The 14,725-nt window shown below is 44.8% G+C and overlaps 1 protein-coding gene across 9 annotated transcripts in view; it reads right to left on the reverse strand.

Moving 5' to 3' along the window:
* PARP11 (poly(ADP-ribose) polymerase family member 11) overlaps window positions 1-14,725 on the reverse strand; it is a 42,364-nt gene that overhangs the window by 14,674 nt on the left and 12,965 nt on the right. The window contains exons 2-6 of one of the 9 annotated variants that reach the window (XM_084766322.1): window positions 9,916-9,998; window positions 8,491-8,611; window positions 6,444-6,569; window positions 5,615-5,735; window positions 3,062-3,137 (exon numbers count right to left, since the gene is read on the reverse strand). In XM_084766322.1, the coding sequence (XP_084622448.1) occupies window positions 3,062-3,137; window positions 5,615-5,735; window positions 6,444-6,569 (323 nt within the window). In that variant the 5' untranslated portion in view covers window positions 8,491-8,611; window positions 9,916-9,998. Of the gene's footprint in view, window positions 1-1,477; window positions 1,560-3,061; window positions 3,138-4,886; window positions 5,053-5,614; window positions 5,736-6,443; window positions 6,570-8,490; window positions 8,612-9,915; window positions 9,999-13,862; window positions 13,995-14,725 lie in introns of those variants that run through there. The other 8 variants (XM_084766321.1, XM_084766320.1, XM_084766323.1 and 5 more) reach the window with 8 other exon arrangements.

Genomic DNA, 14,725 nt, shown 5'->3' on the forward strand with positions numbered 1-14,725 from the left:
AAGCATTTATTCATATTCCTATTGACTGAGACTGAGAATGCACCAGGTATTGCTGTCCTCCAAGATGACTCTGACAATTCCCTCCTTTGCCCTCCAAGACCTGACCAGCTCTCCCTTCTCTGCTTATACTTCCTGACCTGCTCAGAGCAGTTACCCAGCAGCAAATCTTTAAAAGCCATCAAATACAGGCAAGCCACAGGACACAGACACAGAGATGATGGTGACAGAGGTTCAACAGCAAACTGCTAAAACAGGCATATTAACCTTCCTTGGAAACTAAAAGTTAGTAGATGAAATTAATAAACTTCAAACCTATCCTTAGATCACTTTTGTCGAACTTCATAAAATTTTGGGGAAAACCTATATATATATATATATATATATATATATATATATTATGACTTTCATTTGTATGTGTGTGTCTCTGTGGATGAGTGTGCCACACATGTGTGGGTGGCTACAGAAGCCAGAAGAGGGTACCCAATCCTCTGGAGCCACATGTGTGGGTGCTGAGAACCATTCAGGGGTGTTTTAACAGTACCAAGGACAGAGTAGGAACTCTCTTCCTGCTCAGGCCAGTGTTCTGATCCGTTTTTACTCTTTCGATTCTTGTTTGTTTATTTGGTTTTTGAGACAGGGTTTCCCTCTGTATCCCTGGCTGTCTTGGAACTCGATCTGTAACCAAGCTGGCCTCAAACTCAGAGAGATCTGTCTGCCTCTGCCTCTGCCTTCCAGGTGCTTGGATTAAAGGCGTGTGCCACTGCCTGGCCAGTCATTGTTTCTAGACCCAGACGTCCTTTCAAAGCTTCCTTAGGTCCAGAAAGCTGTTTTACCCAACACAAATGGGAGCACCAAACACACAATATTTTTCATTTAACCAAGTTTTATCAATATCCTTATCAATATGTATAGTCTCCTCATCCCTAGGACCAGAGGGAAGGCCAGCACATGGCAGACACCTAGATAACACCCAGCAAAATAAATGCCTTCTCTGTTGCAGACCCACGCAATTCCACCCATCTATGCATGGCCAGGGGAACAAAAAAGAGACTGTACACCTGCAGCCCAGGGCATGGGGGGCTGAACTGCTTCCATTGGGGAGCAGCATCTTCCTTTGGCTTCCTTTACTCACTAGGAGCTTGTGTCATCTAGGCCTTGCCCAGTGGGGCTCTGCGCTGGTTCAGGAACAGACAAAGTGGGCAGTTCCCAAGGTTCTGGGGCCCAAATAACAGGAGAGCTGGGTGACAGGACCATAATGTATTTAACTGCATGCTTCTGGTGGTGCTTAGCTTGCTTCAGCTTCTGCTGCTCCATTTAGAACGCTGCAAAGAACAAATCTACCCACTTGTTACTTCGAGTGCCCAGTAATCATGTCTCAGAAGTGGGATTACAGAATCAAAGGATGCATTTATTGACAATTGTGATGGATGAACGCCCAAATACAGTCTTGGAACCTTGTATTTATTAACTTTCTCACCAGAAACTTGGAGGGTACCTATATCTTCCAGCAGCCTCTCCAGAAAGGCATGTTAGTCCGCTTTTGAATTTCAGTCAGTCTGCTAACAAAGGAGTCTGGCATAAATTCATAGTTTTCTTCATTATGAGTATGACAGTAGGAACATTCAAATTTTCTTAAGGGAGTTCTAAGAACTTCAAATACTATAGGAATTATTTAAATTAATTTTAGCTCTTAGTTGTTTTTTTGACAGCTCTCCATTTTCCCCTTGCTTTGTCCAGTGCATCTTTCAGCTATGAGGAAAGGTTTAAATAGCTTGTATGTACCCACGGCCTTAAAGGGGCGCACATTCACCAGGCTTGCGATGAGTGCCCAGTGCCATCTGCAACTAGCCTTTCTGCATCAATACCTCCTGACCGTCATCCCTCTGGCTTTCTACTTGACTCCTCCCTTTTTATTACTGCCTCAGATGTTGTTCTCAGCTCTGTTCAGTTCCCCTACCCTTCTGTTGCTGTAGTCTGGGGCAAAAGAAAATGTGTGACCCAGAATGCACTTCTCACCCCCCATCAGAGATACCAACCACAAGAGCACACAGGCACGGAACACTTCCCACTAGTGTGTTTCACACACCTCCACACCTCCAGATTACACTCTTAGAGGACAAGGGCTCTCTGTTGTCTATTGCTGGCACTGAGGAACATATAAATGGCGTAGCAGGTAAGCACATGCTCGCCATGTCCCACAGACACATTATCTCTGAAACTGTGGTGTTAGAATATGTTAAACATCTTGAAAAAGGAAGCAAAGTGTTTCTAGTCCCTTCAATTCCCTTCTCTGCCTTTTCAAGAGCTCCCTGGGAGGAGCAGGAGGGCACGCCTTATGATTCACACCCTAGCGCATTCTTTCTAAGCTGCATCTTAAGTTCTCCGAACAGAAAGAATTCAATATTTGCCTGAAGGATCATTCTAGAAAGTCGGAGATGCACTCTTAAATTTTTTCACTTGTTTTCCATTCTCATGTGCAACAAACATTTATTGCCTCTGGCTCTTAAGAATTCTTTTCTCAGTCCTCATATGGTAAAGGGGACCAAAAAGAAAATATGCAACCCAGATCCAAGGAAGAGGGCACCGTACTGTCCACGGTGGACATGCTGCCCCAGGCCTTTGGTCACTGTGGACTGGTGTTATATTTAAGAGTTGCCTGACGGAGAGCTACATCCATACAGTGGCAGACAAAGTGGGTGGTTCTCCAGGACTTATGGTCAAGTGCCTGGTGAGTTCTGTGAGAGTATGTCCAGTTCAAACTCAAACTTAAGCTCAATAGGCTCTTTTAAGGGTTTTAAGCAAATGACCCTATGGCAGCTTGTAATTATCACACACATTGGCCTAAGAATTGAAAAAATATACAAATAAATATGACAAAAGAAGAGAATGAAAGGAAGAATGACAGAAGATAATGGTTATTTTATCAGCAAATGAGATGTTTAATATTGCAGAGATCACTACTAAGTCCATGACAGGGATGTTAGTCTCCCTGGTTTTCTGCCAAAGAAGAAGAAAGAGCAGGGAGAGGAAGACCCGGCCCTGTGCTGCCCCTTTACCATACCTGAAGGCACTGATGGAGAAAGGGGCCCTTTTTATTAGGCGCTGTTTTCCAGTGACGAGATTCATCTGCTTCATTTCTGAACACAAAGACAGACATAGCAGGTTAGCCACAGAGACAGTGCCCGGAGGCGTCATTCAGATCAGGAGTCACCATACATGTAGGTTATGCAGATGTGGGAGGCGCTGACACCTGGGAGTGTGATCTTTCACCATCCACCTATTTATTTATGGTGTTGCAAAAGTGCCACTGCAGGCAGCCCTGCCTCAGTGCCCGGGCTAGGGCCCACACCAAGATGCTCGTCTCATATCCTGCTCCATGTGCAGCATGAGCTTCTGTGCATCACACCTTGGTTAGACTCACACTAAATACAAGAACTCCAAACAGGAAAGGGAAGAGTACAAAGCAAAAGCACAAAATCTTCCACTGTGTTTGTTACATGGAAAAATGCACTCTGGTTTCCCTAAGAGTTAGGAAATTAGAAAGACATATATTTCCATTTAGTATTTGTACAACTCACAGAATTTCAAAAATGTGTATGTTTCTTTACTCCTCTTTAAACTGTACACCTAAGCCAAAGAAAAGCGAAAAGAAAACCTGGCCATAGACCCCAGCAGTGGAAAACCACTATCTAGCAGCGTCTTCCAGCTATGCCTCGGCTGTGGTAGTGTTTACTAGGGCCAGTTACCATCTCCCAGCCGAGCTCATAACTAAGACTAGCCAAGTTAGGTATTTAATGTTGCATTCCTCAAAACTGCTCCCAGAATTTACTTGCTACTCCCGTATTCTCCTAGATTTAGTACACCAGGGCATTGTCACCATTAAGGAAAAGGAAGATCATCTCAGTCCCATCTTCACAGCTGTTTCCGTTTGAGTTTACTTTCACCCAGAGAAACTCAACAGTGGCAGGATGACAGGCTAGAAATCCTCCAACTAGTACATGGAAAATGCTAGTAGCTACCCCTAAAAAATGCACCATTTATTCGTTTATTGCCATATATCACTGTCATAATTTAGTAAGCATCTTTTTTTTTTTTGATACAGGGTCTCACATAGGCAAGGATGGCCTGGAACTCATTATGTGGCTGAGACTGGCCTTGAATTTATGATCCTCCTGCCTCCACATTCTGAGTGCTGGGATTCTGTAATCCCTGGTTGCTGGTGTTTCAGGCATACTTAGGCAAGCACTCTACCAACTGAACTACATTGTGAGCATCTATGTAAACATTCTGGATAAGTTTTATTTTTCGCCTGGCACCTTCCAGGGAGTATAGTTCACTAGTAGTCACATATACTCTTAGGCACAAGTGGCCTGCTGAATTACCTACCACACACTTTAACAAGCAGCACCCCTTTTCTGAAGCCTGAAATCTGTGTATATCATACCGTGTCTGTTCTGCCTCCAAAACTGTGCCTGTGCACAACACTAGTACAGAACACCTGTAACATCTGCTAAACACCTCTGCCAAGACTGGAACAGAAACTGCAGCCTGTGTGCCTAATGCTATTTTTAAAAGTCTTTTTAAATTTAACTTATCTATCTCTCCTTTGATTTACTCTTGATTGTAAGCAACTACAAGGAAGCAAGTCTGGTAGGATGGTGTGGCTTAGCTATGTGTCTACACTGTCCATGTTAAATCCTTTAGCACTCCATCCTTAGCACAGCGGCACCACTGTGGTTAGAAAGACACAACTCAGCAACCAGAAGAGAAGAGCTAGAAGACCCAGGTGTAGAGTGACTAAATGCACGGTTGTTAAGAAGCTGCCCCATTCAAATCTCCTTCTCACCAAGGCCACTGACAGCAGGTGAAGGCAGCCTGAAGCTTACCTTCCAATAGTGTTTCATGTGACACCTGATAACATGGCCCCACGTGGTGGGTGGAGTCCTAAGTGGCATTCATCCATGCTGAAGATGATTTGCACATCAGCTGGGCTCATCTATGAACGAACCAGTGAAATGAGGAGACAGCAACAGCCAGTGAAGAGGTAGCCATCTGACCAAAGCAGCAAAAGGAAGGTCACGTGGCTTCACTTTGTCTTGAAAGAATCACCAGCTACCAGCGACTTTCTCTGTTAATATCAGTTTGGTCTTTAAGATAAAAAGGTTCCCAATTCAAAGCAATGCCCAGGCTGCTGGGGTGCTGAGTAAAATAAGAGCTATAAGCAAGGCACAGCATTGCAGGTCTGCAATCCAGCTACTCTGGAGGCCTAGGCAGGAGGACTGTGAGTTCAAGACCAGCCCAGCAATACAGGGAGACCTCATCTCAAAAAACAAAACACAAAAACAAGAGCTATAAAGAGCTTTATATGACTCAAAACACATGGCCAACACCACGCATGTTAACACTCACAAACACAGAAACATGCTTTTATAAATGGCAGTGCTGTTCAAGGGTCTAACAGTGCAGTTTTACTGAGCTACTTCTACATAGAACAGGAGGATTTACTTCATGCTTCAAGACATCTGGGCTAACCCTGCGCTTCAGAGCTGTGGACTGCACTGCACCAATAGTGTAGGCATATTCTAGAAACACACGACTAGGAGGGAACACATACCTGCAAAGTCTATCTTGTAGCTGAATTTGGAAGTAGTAAAGGAAATGGAGCCACAAGGGTTTGTTTTGAAGCTGTTTTCGATATCTTCACTGCTAACTGAACATTGAATGTTGGTATCCGGCTTTAAGACAAACCAGAGAGTCGCATTTACCAGCTATTCACAGTAATGGGTGGGCCAAAGAATGGCTGAGGTCACAGTGACAGCGGAGGAGGGATGCCTACTGCCTCCTGCTCCATCTCCCCCACACAGGGAGGAGCACAACCAAGCCTGCATGTGGAAAATTATCAACGCCGTCCGGGGAAAACAGCTTCTGTACAATGGTCGCTGCTACAGCCTTTTAACAAACTATCATGTTTCACAAATTATCTCATGATTGCACTAAGTGGCTCAAAGTAAACCTTTTACTAGCCTGGTAACCATAAAATGGGAGGGGAAAAATCCCCACACTAGAAGCTCGTGTGTGGGGGTTCAAACTTCAGCTAAATTCTCTGTGAGTGGGGACAAGCAAGTGACCTTCTCAGAGTCCCCTTCTTTGACACACAGGACACATACAGCACCTAACATGATACCCAGAGCAGGGGCTTGACACGGACCTGTGCTTCCCTCCCTGTGGCCACCAGATCAAGTCTGGACTTGCTTGTATATGCCAGTCTGTCGCCCGGAGGGCTCCCTGTCTGAGCTCACCGCGGCATCTGAGAGGTTACGGTCGGGGGAGGAAGCAGACTTGTGGCTACTCTGGTTCCCATTAGGGCTCGTTCTTTCCAGTTCTCCATGAGCATGACTCTATACACCAGCGAGCCCTTGCCTGTGGAGCTCAGAGCAGGGTACCTGAAACATGTGCCACTTCCCACATTCCGCCAGGTAGAACCAGCCCCACTGTGTGTCTGATGTGTCCATGTCATCCACATCACTCTCCATCTTCTTGGGAAAGAATTCCTCTGTCTTGTGAAACATCTGGAAAAGCAGTGAGAGGAGAGGAGGAAACGCCCACTGATGACCAATGTGCTTTCTATGGAACATTCACTTATTACCAAGAACTAGATTCGAGCATCTCTCCCACAGTGACACATGACAGTTATCTGGATCCTGGTCCTGAAGAGAAACAGCTTAAAATGTGAGCTCTGTGTAACAAGCATAGGCTGAGGATCCTCCTCAGGTAGGATACATCAGTGCCCATGGAGCCCCAGGGAGGAGCTCGTCATTTGCCCGTGAACTTGTCGGGAGCTCCTGCATCACACCTGTGTAGGACCAGCTGCATCTGTTCGTGTACTTCAAATAGTCATCTCACTTAATAGCACAAGGAGACATTTCTAAAATGTGACACGAAGCATAAAAGGGGCTATAAAGCAAAGAATAATATAATAAAGTTTTTAGCTAAAATATACCTATCCTTGCTTTCATAAACACATGGATATATGCATGAAGGTGCTCATATACACATATACAGAGGAAAAAAGTCTGAATAGCTATAATAACCTGTTAGCAATAATAATGATCTCTACCTCTTATATGGCCCTCACTGTGTGTCAAATGCTGGTCTAAAAACTGTAGAGATAACTTATTTAGGCTTAACTACACCTATATGAGACAGCTACTCCTAGTATAAACTATGGAATGAGGCAGAGTCACACAACAAGAAGCTAAGCTCAGGCAGAATGGCTGCATGGCCTGTACATGTATGCAGCATGTTTATACTGCTTTATGCCTCATGACCAATGGGTTTTATAACATTGACTTGAACATTGATGTGTACCTAATTTTTTTAAAAAATTGGTATTCTTGGGTGGAAATTGTGATGAAGTTGTCAGAAAAGGGGACCGTGGTTGATCAAAATGTCTTAAGTTCATTGAGAATTTGGCGTCCTACCATCACTCTTTAAAAGTTTTAAAATTCTTGATTTAATTTTACACGACTAGTCTAGCCTATGGCCATACCACCCTGACATGCCTGATCTCCAAAGCTGAGCAGGGTCAGGCCTTGTTAGTACTTGGATGGGTGACATCCCAGTCTACACTATAACAGACAAGCTCTGTAGCTTCTTAGGAAGGAGATGTAGAAAAACAAAACAAAACAAAGCAATTTCTGAGATGAGTGGCGCACACTTTTAATGCCAATACTCAGGAAGCAGAGGCAGTTGGATCTCTGTGAGTTCAAGGCCAGCCTGGTCTAAGAGTTCCAGAACAGCTAGAGCTATATAAATGACCTTGTCTCAAAAAGAAAAAACAAAAATAAATATATAAACAAGTTTGTACTACTAGCATAGGACATTCTTGCAAAAAATGTCAGAGGACTCATGCTGAGGGCTTGTCTGCCTATCACATGTTCATCCTCGGTATTCTCTTACCTTTCTTTTCCAGAGAACTGATGTTATCACTTTATAATGTATCTCTCAGGTGTGTGTGTGTGTGTGTGTGTGTGTGTGTGTGTGTGTGTGTGTGTGTGTGTGTGTGTGTGTGTAAGTCTTGTATACACACATCTGTACTGGTGATATGCCAAAACCACAATTCCCTATATCTTTGGTTGTTTTACCAAAGAATTTGTATTGCCTGATAAGCTGACAAATATTTTTATGTCATTACATAAAATTAGAAGCTGTGTGACTCAGGATAAGTTTCCCTTACTTTGTCTAGGTCATAGTCCCCCACATAAAGTAGAAAATGAAGTTCCTTGCTCACTAGGTGGTCACAGTGAGGACTCTGTAAAGGAGGCTCATTAATCTTGATTGTTTTATTCATGCCTAAAAACTCTCCCCAAATTACATTTCTGACAATGTTCTTGCTTTTACTCCTTCGTGTCTTAAAAGTTGATCAGCTGCTTAGAAATGAAAAATCAACAGCCTGGAATCAGGGGCTTCAGGTTAGAATGCACTATTTACCTTATGTGTTTTAACCAGATAATAAAGATGATGGCTTAGAATGTAAGATCAACTGTTCCGTTAACTAGTCCACACTTCTGCTTTCTTCGTCCAGCACTGCTCACACCATTTGGCCATTTCACTGTGGGAGAGCAAGAAAGAAAGCCAGGGGCCCAGGGTTAGCTTTTGTTTGGAAAATATCCTAAAAACTTGGAACCACAAACTAGAAGCAAATACCTAAGATAATACTGGGCTACATGTTCAGTATTGTCTCTATTAGAAAAGGGACAGGGTAACAGACAGGTTCCCTCCTGTGGCCGCAGCACTGGCTGCTCTGCCCAAGGACGTAGTGTGTGCTTGAGCTGTCACAGCAGGGCAGGCACTGCAGCCCACGTCCCAGCTACTGAGGCTGAGGTAGGACTTGAGTCCAGCAGTTCAAGGCCAACTTGAGAAACAGGTTGTGGGCCATGAGGGATTGAAAGAGGAAGAAAGGGAGGGAGGGAGGAAGGGAGGGAAGAAGAATAGAAAATAAGGAAACTCCCTGTTATAAATAGCTTTGACTGGCTAGGTCAGTTCTTGGTTACAATTCACACTGTTTTTTTCTCCATAGCTTCATGTGTGGGAGAGAGCAGTCATTACTTTCCAATTAAAATCAGGGAAAATACATGCAGAAAATAATATGATTATTTTGTCTAGAATATATCACAGATCCTGAAGTACAGAGATGATTAAAGAAGCCCTTGAGACCTGCTGGGGGCCTGTCTCCCTCATTTCCACCGACAGCTAGCCCTCATCTCCTCTGCTGCCAAGCTTCACAGATGTGCTGGCTTTCTTTCAGACAGTTCACTTCATACCATAAAAGCCACAGCATCTTCTATAGCGAGTTTCCTCTTCAAAGGAATGGCTATTTTGTATAATTGGGCTCAAAGAGAAAATTGGCTTAAATAAAATAATTTAGAATGCTATCACCACAGTAATGATGGCTCCAGTTAGGACACGTCTACAGGTAATCAAAAGAACACGTGCATGTTATCCAACACGGAGAAGGCGGGCACATAATGTCTGGTAGATGAATGGGCCAGTTCAGTTACAATGCCACATCCGGCCTGCTTTTCCTGTTCCTAACTGGGAGAAAAATGATGCTTCCTGTGCAGAAGGCTACAAAGAAGAAACAGCAAGCATCACATGGCAAAGCATCCTTCATGTTTTCAAATGTGCATACTGGTGGAGCCTGTCTCCAAGGCCATCCCTCCGTATTCTCAGCACCTCGGTACATTCCATCTGCATCGCATAATTGAAAAGCAACAGAAAAGATGAGTTCAAAGTCAAATCCTGGTCCATGTCCTGGAACACAATGCTGCATTCTAGACTTATCATTTCTAGTAGGAGTGTTACCAGAAAGCAAAAGCTATTTTATTAGCACACACATATTTGAGGAAGTCACACCTGGAGATGGAGACATCTTTGCCTTTCTATAAAGGACAGGCTCTGGGTATCATGGCACACCTAAATTCCCAGCACCTGTGGGGCTGAGGCAGGAAAAGGCAAGTTCAAGGCAAGCATGAGTACGTTGAGAGACACTGTCTCAAAACATGTACACTTGGGTGCACATACACAAAGGAACATTCTGCTTATTTATTGCATATCTGTTGGCATGCATGTACCACAGCACACACATGCCATAGCACATGTGTGGAGGTTATTACACAACTTGTAGAAGTCAGTTCTTTGCTTTCACCATATAGGTCCCAGGGATAGAACTCAGGTTACAGGAGTGTGTGAGTGAGTGTGTGTGTACATATACATGCATGTGTTTCCAAAATCCGATACTAAAACATATTAAAGGGTTGACCTTCCAGACTTAACAGAATTAGGAACTCTGAGAGTGGACCCTCATCCCAAAAGATAGGCATTTTTAAAAAAGATGTATTTATTATGTATATAGTGTTCTGCCTGCAAGCCAGAAGAGGGCACCAAATCTCACTATAGATGGTTATGAGCACCATGTGGTAGCTGGGAATTGAACTCAGGACCTCTGGAAGAGCAGCCAGTGCTCTTAACCTCTGAGCCATCTTTCCAGCCCCAAAAGATTGGCTTGTCAACTAGTGTAACTGTTTTGATAATCACTTAGCTCTGGAAAGTGTACTCAAGAGGTTCTGTAAGTGATGGAATACACACAAGAAACAGACCATCATTTGTCCTACTGGCTCTTCTGTGTGCAGCCAAAGACGGGGCCTGTGTACCCCCAGACTAAGGAAGGGCAGGCTGCTGGTACTCTTCATCCCCTCAGCCCATGAGGCAGAGGCTCTATTTCAGAGAGACAACAGAGGAGAAGCTCCCTCCCCCTATACAGAGTTCACACCAATGGTGAAAGGTCTATTTAAATCAGACAGCCTGAGACACTGTGCTGTGACTGCCACCAGTCCAATTGGCTCCCTAGGAGAAGTTTCATGCCAAGAGGAGGAAGCTGAGACCATGAGGGGCTGCTAACTCCCTCATGTCACTCTGGGGTGCTGCACTACCCTGCAGGTACTGTGACAGAGGGACTCCTCTGCCCGAGGGCAAATGAACACAAGGAATGAAATCTACATCTCTGCCTGAAGGGACAGTTCTATCTGGGAGAGAGAGTAGAAGACCCTGAGACTAAGAGGACTGAGATCCCATGAACAGTTTCATGAAACGAGGACTGCAAGGTGTCCCAAGCAGAACGGCCAAACCACCGGTTATCCAGACAAGAGGAGACAGCAGAGCAGGGCTCTCCTGCATAAGGAGCAGATGGACATGAAAGGACTGTTAGCGGCTCTCGGCTGGTACCCATCTAGGAAAGAGCACGTGACCAATATGCCCATCTAGACAGGGAAGAAACAGGAATTAGGCAAAGGGCTTCAACATCACTCAGACAGACACTGACTACAGGGGAAGCTATGTGATCTGCCCGCAGAAGTTGCTATGCAGGGCTTGGTTTCTGCCATTGTTTATTTATTTAGTATGTGCATACGCATGCGTGCCCTGCACATGAGTGCCATGACTCCTGTGTGCAGGATAGAGGACAACTTTCAAGAGTCATATCTTTCCTTCCACCGTGTGGATCCCGAGATCAAACACAGGTCATCAAGCTTGGCAGCAAGAATCTTTATCCACTGGGCCATCTTGTCGACTCCAAGAATTAATTTTATAAGTTAGCTTACAAAGCAATAGGTTTTATTGTGGCATTTTCATACAATGGTTAAATATATAGCCCAGTCACTCTCAGCACTGTGGAAGATGATAATAAGCCCGTGATTAGGTCCTCTCAGGAGTGATCCAAAAGAAAACCTCATGAAACTATTTCCTGGGTAAATATTAATATAACACCACCCCCATGCTCCAAAAAATGGCTTCACCCATACCCTTAGTCTCCCAGCCACATACAACTGAAGTCAAGAGTGAAAACCTGACTGCCTAGGTGATTCCAACACAAACCTTCAACCTGTAACTTGTCACCCTGGAAAGGCTGGCTAAGCAGTTAGGACAGGAGGAAAAAAACAAACAAACAGTGTGAAGAAAGCTGCATTCCAACATTAAGTTCAGCCAAGTAACCAAACCACACCCAGTGATGAGGCCCAAACCCTGGTAGTCACTAGAAGAGGTCAACAACCAGTTTTCAGACATGGTGTTATTTGCCTGTGATCCCAGCACTCAGGAGGCTGAGGCAGGAGGATCAGGAGTGTTGGGTTTCAGACCCAGACAGGCTGCTGAAGTGTATATTTCACATACCAGAGTGGACCTGGCCTCCAGGTTCTCCCAGTATCCCTCAGTCCCTATCTGTTACAGGGCATGGCTGACATGCCCTGCCCTCTACCCTGAACTCTGCAGCCCAGGGGCTGGGCTTCCCTGTATAATCCAGACACTTTGGTTCCCTCCCTCTCTGCACTCTCTCTCTCCCTGCTCTCTCCCTGCATGTACACTCTCTTTCTTTCTCTCCTCCGTCCTCTCTGTGTCCCTCCCATGATGGCCCCTGGTCTCATTCCTTGGGACCAGTGAACCTGCCCAAGAGTTGCATCCTGTAAACCTGCCTTTATGCTTGAATCTGACTGAATTGGCTCTCTCTGTCAGCAGAGAAAACCAATTAATGAGCTCAAGGCTAGCCCTGGTTGTACAGGGAGGCTCTGTCTCAAAATAAACAAATTACTTTAACTGAAAACCTAGGTTTACACACACACACACACACACACACACACACACACACACACACACACACACACGAAACATGCAATCAAAACCAAGGCAATCAATAATGAAAATGTGTCACCAGAGACCAACCCTAAAGAATTGGTAACTACACTTGGTGGCAAGTCTTTCATTCCTGAGTCTGAGGCACAAAGCAGGAAAATTCAAGTTCAACCTGGACTACAAAGCAAGTTCCAGGTTAGCCAAGACTACCAAAAACCAATACAAAACAAAAAAAGACTCAATTATCTAAAATTATAGAGGCAGGGTAACAGTGGCCATCCTTTAGGAATTGCCCTTTGAGAGTCATGTCCTCTCCCTTGTCCAACATTCTAAATTCTAAAGAAAACATTCTAAAGAAAAGTCACACCTAAAATCACTAAAATTCTTTCTTTGGATTTATGGAACCGAGAACATCTGGTGGTGGCCTTCTCAACCGAGAACATCTGTGGGCTGACACAAAGCATGTAAACTGCTGTTAGTTTTAACTTGGAGGAAAACAGTGTTTGCGTAGGGAGTTACAGGAACTAGTCCAGAGAGCCAAGGCTGACTGTGACCATCTCATCAGAGCAAAGAACAGTAAGCAGAATGTGACCTGGGTGAGGAACAGCCTGGCGGATGAGCAGCCTTCCACCCACTGCCCCGGAGCCCCTCTGTCTCCCTACAAATGTCTGCTCATGTGCCTGAAAGTTTCTTCCCCCCTTCTTAGCCTTCTGGCCTTGAATAAAGCTGATTCTTTTCCCCACAACTCATCTCCCAAATACTAGCTTTGGAGTGGCATGCAGATCTAACAACGATGGTATTATGAAAACAACTAGAAATTCTAGATTTGAGAAGTGTTAATAGCCAAAACGGGAAACCTACTAGAGAGACTCAGAATTAGAGTGAGGTCACCAGGAGAAGCAATCAATCAACAGCTGCAGACGGATGGGCAGGTAGTCCACAACTGCTAACATGGTAACAGCATTGCTGCCTCGCACCAGAGGCACAGTGTGAGACACACTCGTGGGCTTTGCTTCTTTCTCCTAGCACTTTAGTAGCTTTTCTCTTTCTTGTCTTGTGCTCTTACCTTAGAACTTCTGAAGTATTCCCAATAGGGATTGGACATCTCTGCTTTGCTCTTGATCTCAAGTGTTGAGCTTTTCACTGAGGTGTCTATCAGGGCCACACATGGCAGCACCTACCTGTGATTTCAGCATTGGGGATACCAGACGTAGGAGGATTAGCTTGGAGCCAGCCTGGGCTACACAGTCAGATCTCGCTTTCAGATGTCGCATTCCTGCTTCATGGTCAGTGATTTTTCTAGGACTCAGAAGCTGTTGAAGTTGAGGATGTTTATTACGACACCACGATAGGGAATACAATCAGCAAAGGAAAAATAAAAAGTGCAGAGGGTAAAGTCCAGACGAAAGCATGCGCGAGCGGCACAGTGTCCCTTCCCAGAACACAGCACACAGCTGCTTCTCAGGAAACACTGCAGCCATGAGGTCACCTGAGCAGAGGGGCAGGACTTGTAGTGAGAAATCACTCCAACCAACATACGGTACCCACGTGACTGAAGTGGGTGACGCTCCATCTCCCTAGGAAAAGCCTATCCCCTGAACCACTCCAGGCATAAATATCTGGACAAACTGGTGCAGCAAGGCTCACTGCCTCAGGCGTGCACCTGGGCCTCTCCCCAGGCAGCCGTTTCACAAGCTCACTTCCTGAAGTCCTACCCTATGATGGAGACAAGCTCACTTGCACTGAGCGAGGGGCTTCCACCCCATGTTGTGAATGGAATTTTAAATAAGCTGGGTGTGGTGGCACGTGCCACTAATCTCAGCTCTCAGGAGGCAGAGGCAGGTGAATCTTTGTGAGTTCCAGGCCAGCCTGGTCTACAAAGAAAGCCCAGGACAGGCCAAGGCTACACAGAGCAACCCCGTCTTCAAAAACCAAACAAACCAAAACAAAAAGAATAGCCCCCAATACTCCTTTTTTTTTTTTTAAGACAGGATCTCATTTGGTTCAGACTAGCTTGAAATAACTATATTGTTTTTTCTTTTCT

Source organism: Acomys minous, assembly GCF_964271855.1.
Source record: "Acomys minous genome assembly, chromosome: 17".
NCBI classification, from domain to species: Eukaryota; Metazoa; Chordata; class Mammalia; order Rodentia; family Muridae; genus Acomys; species Acomys minous.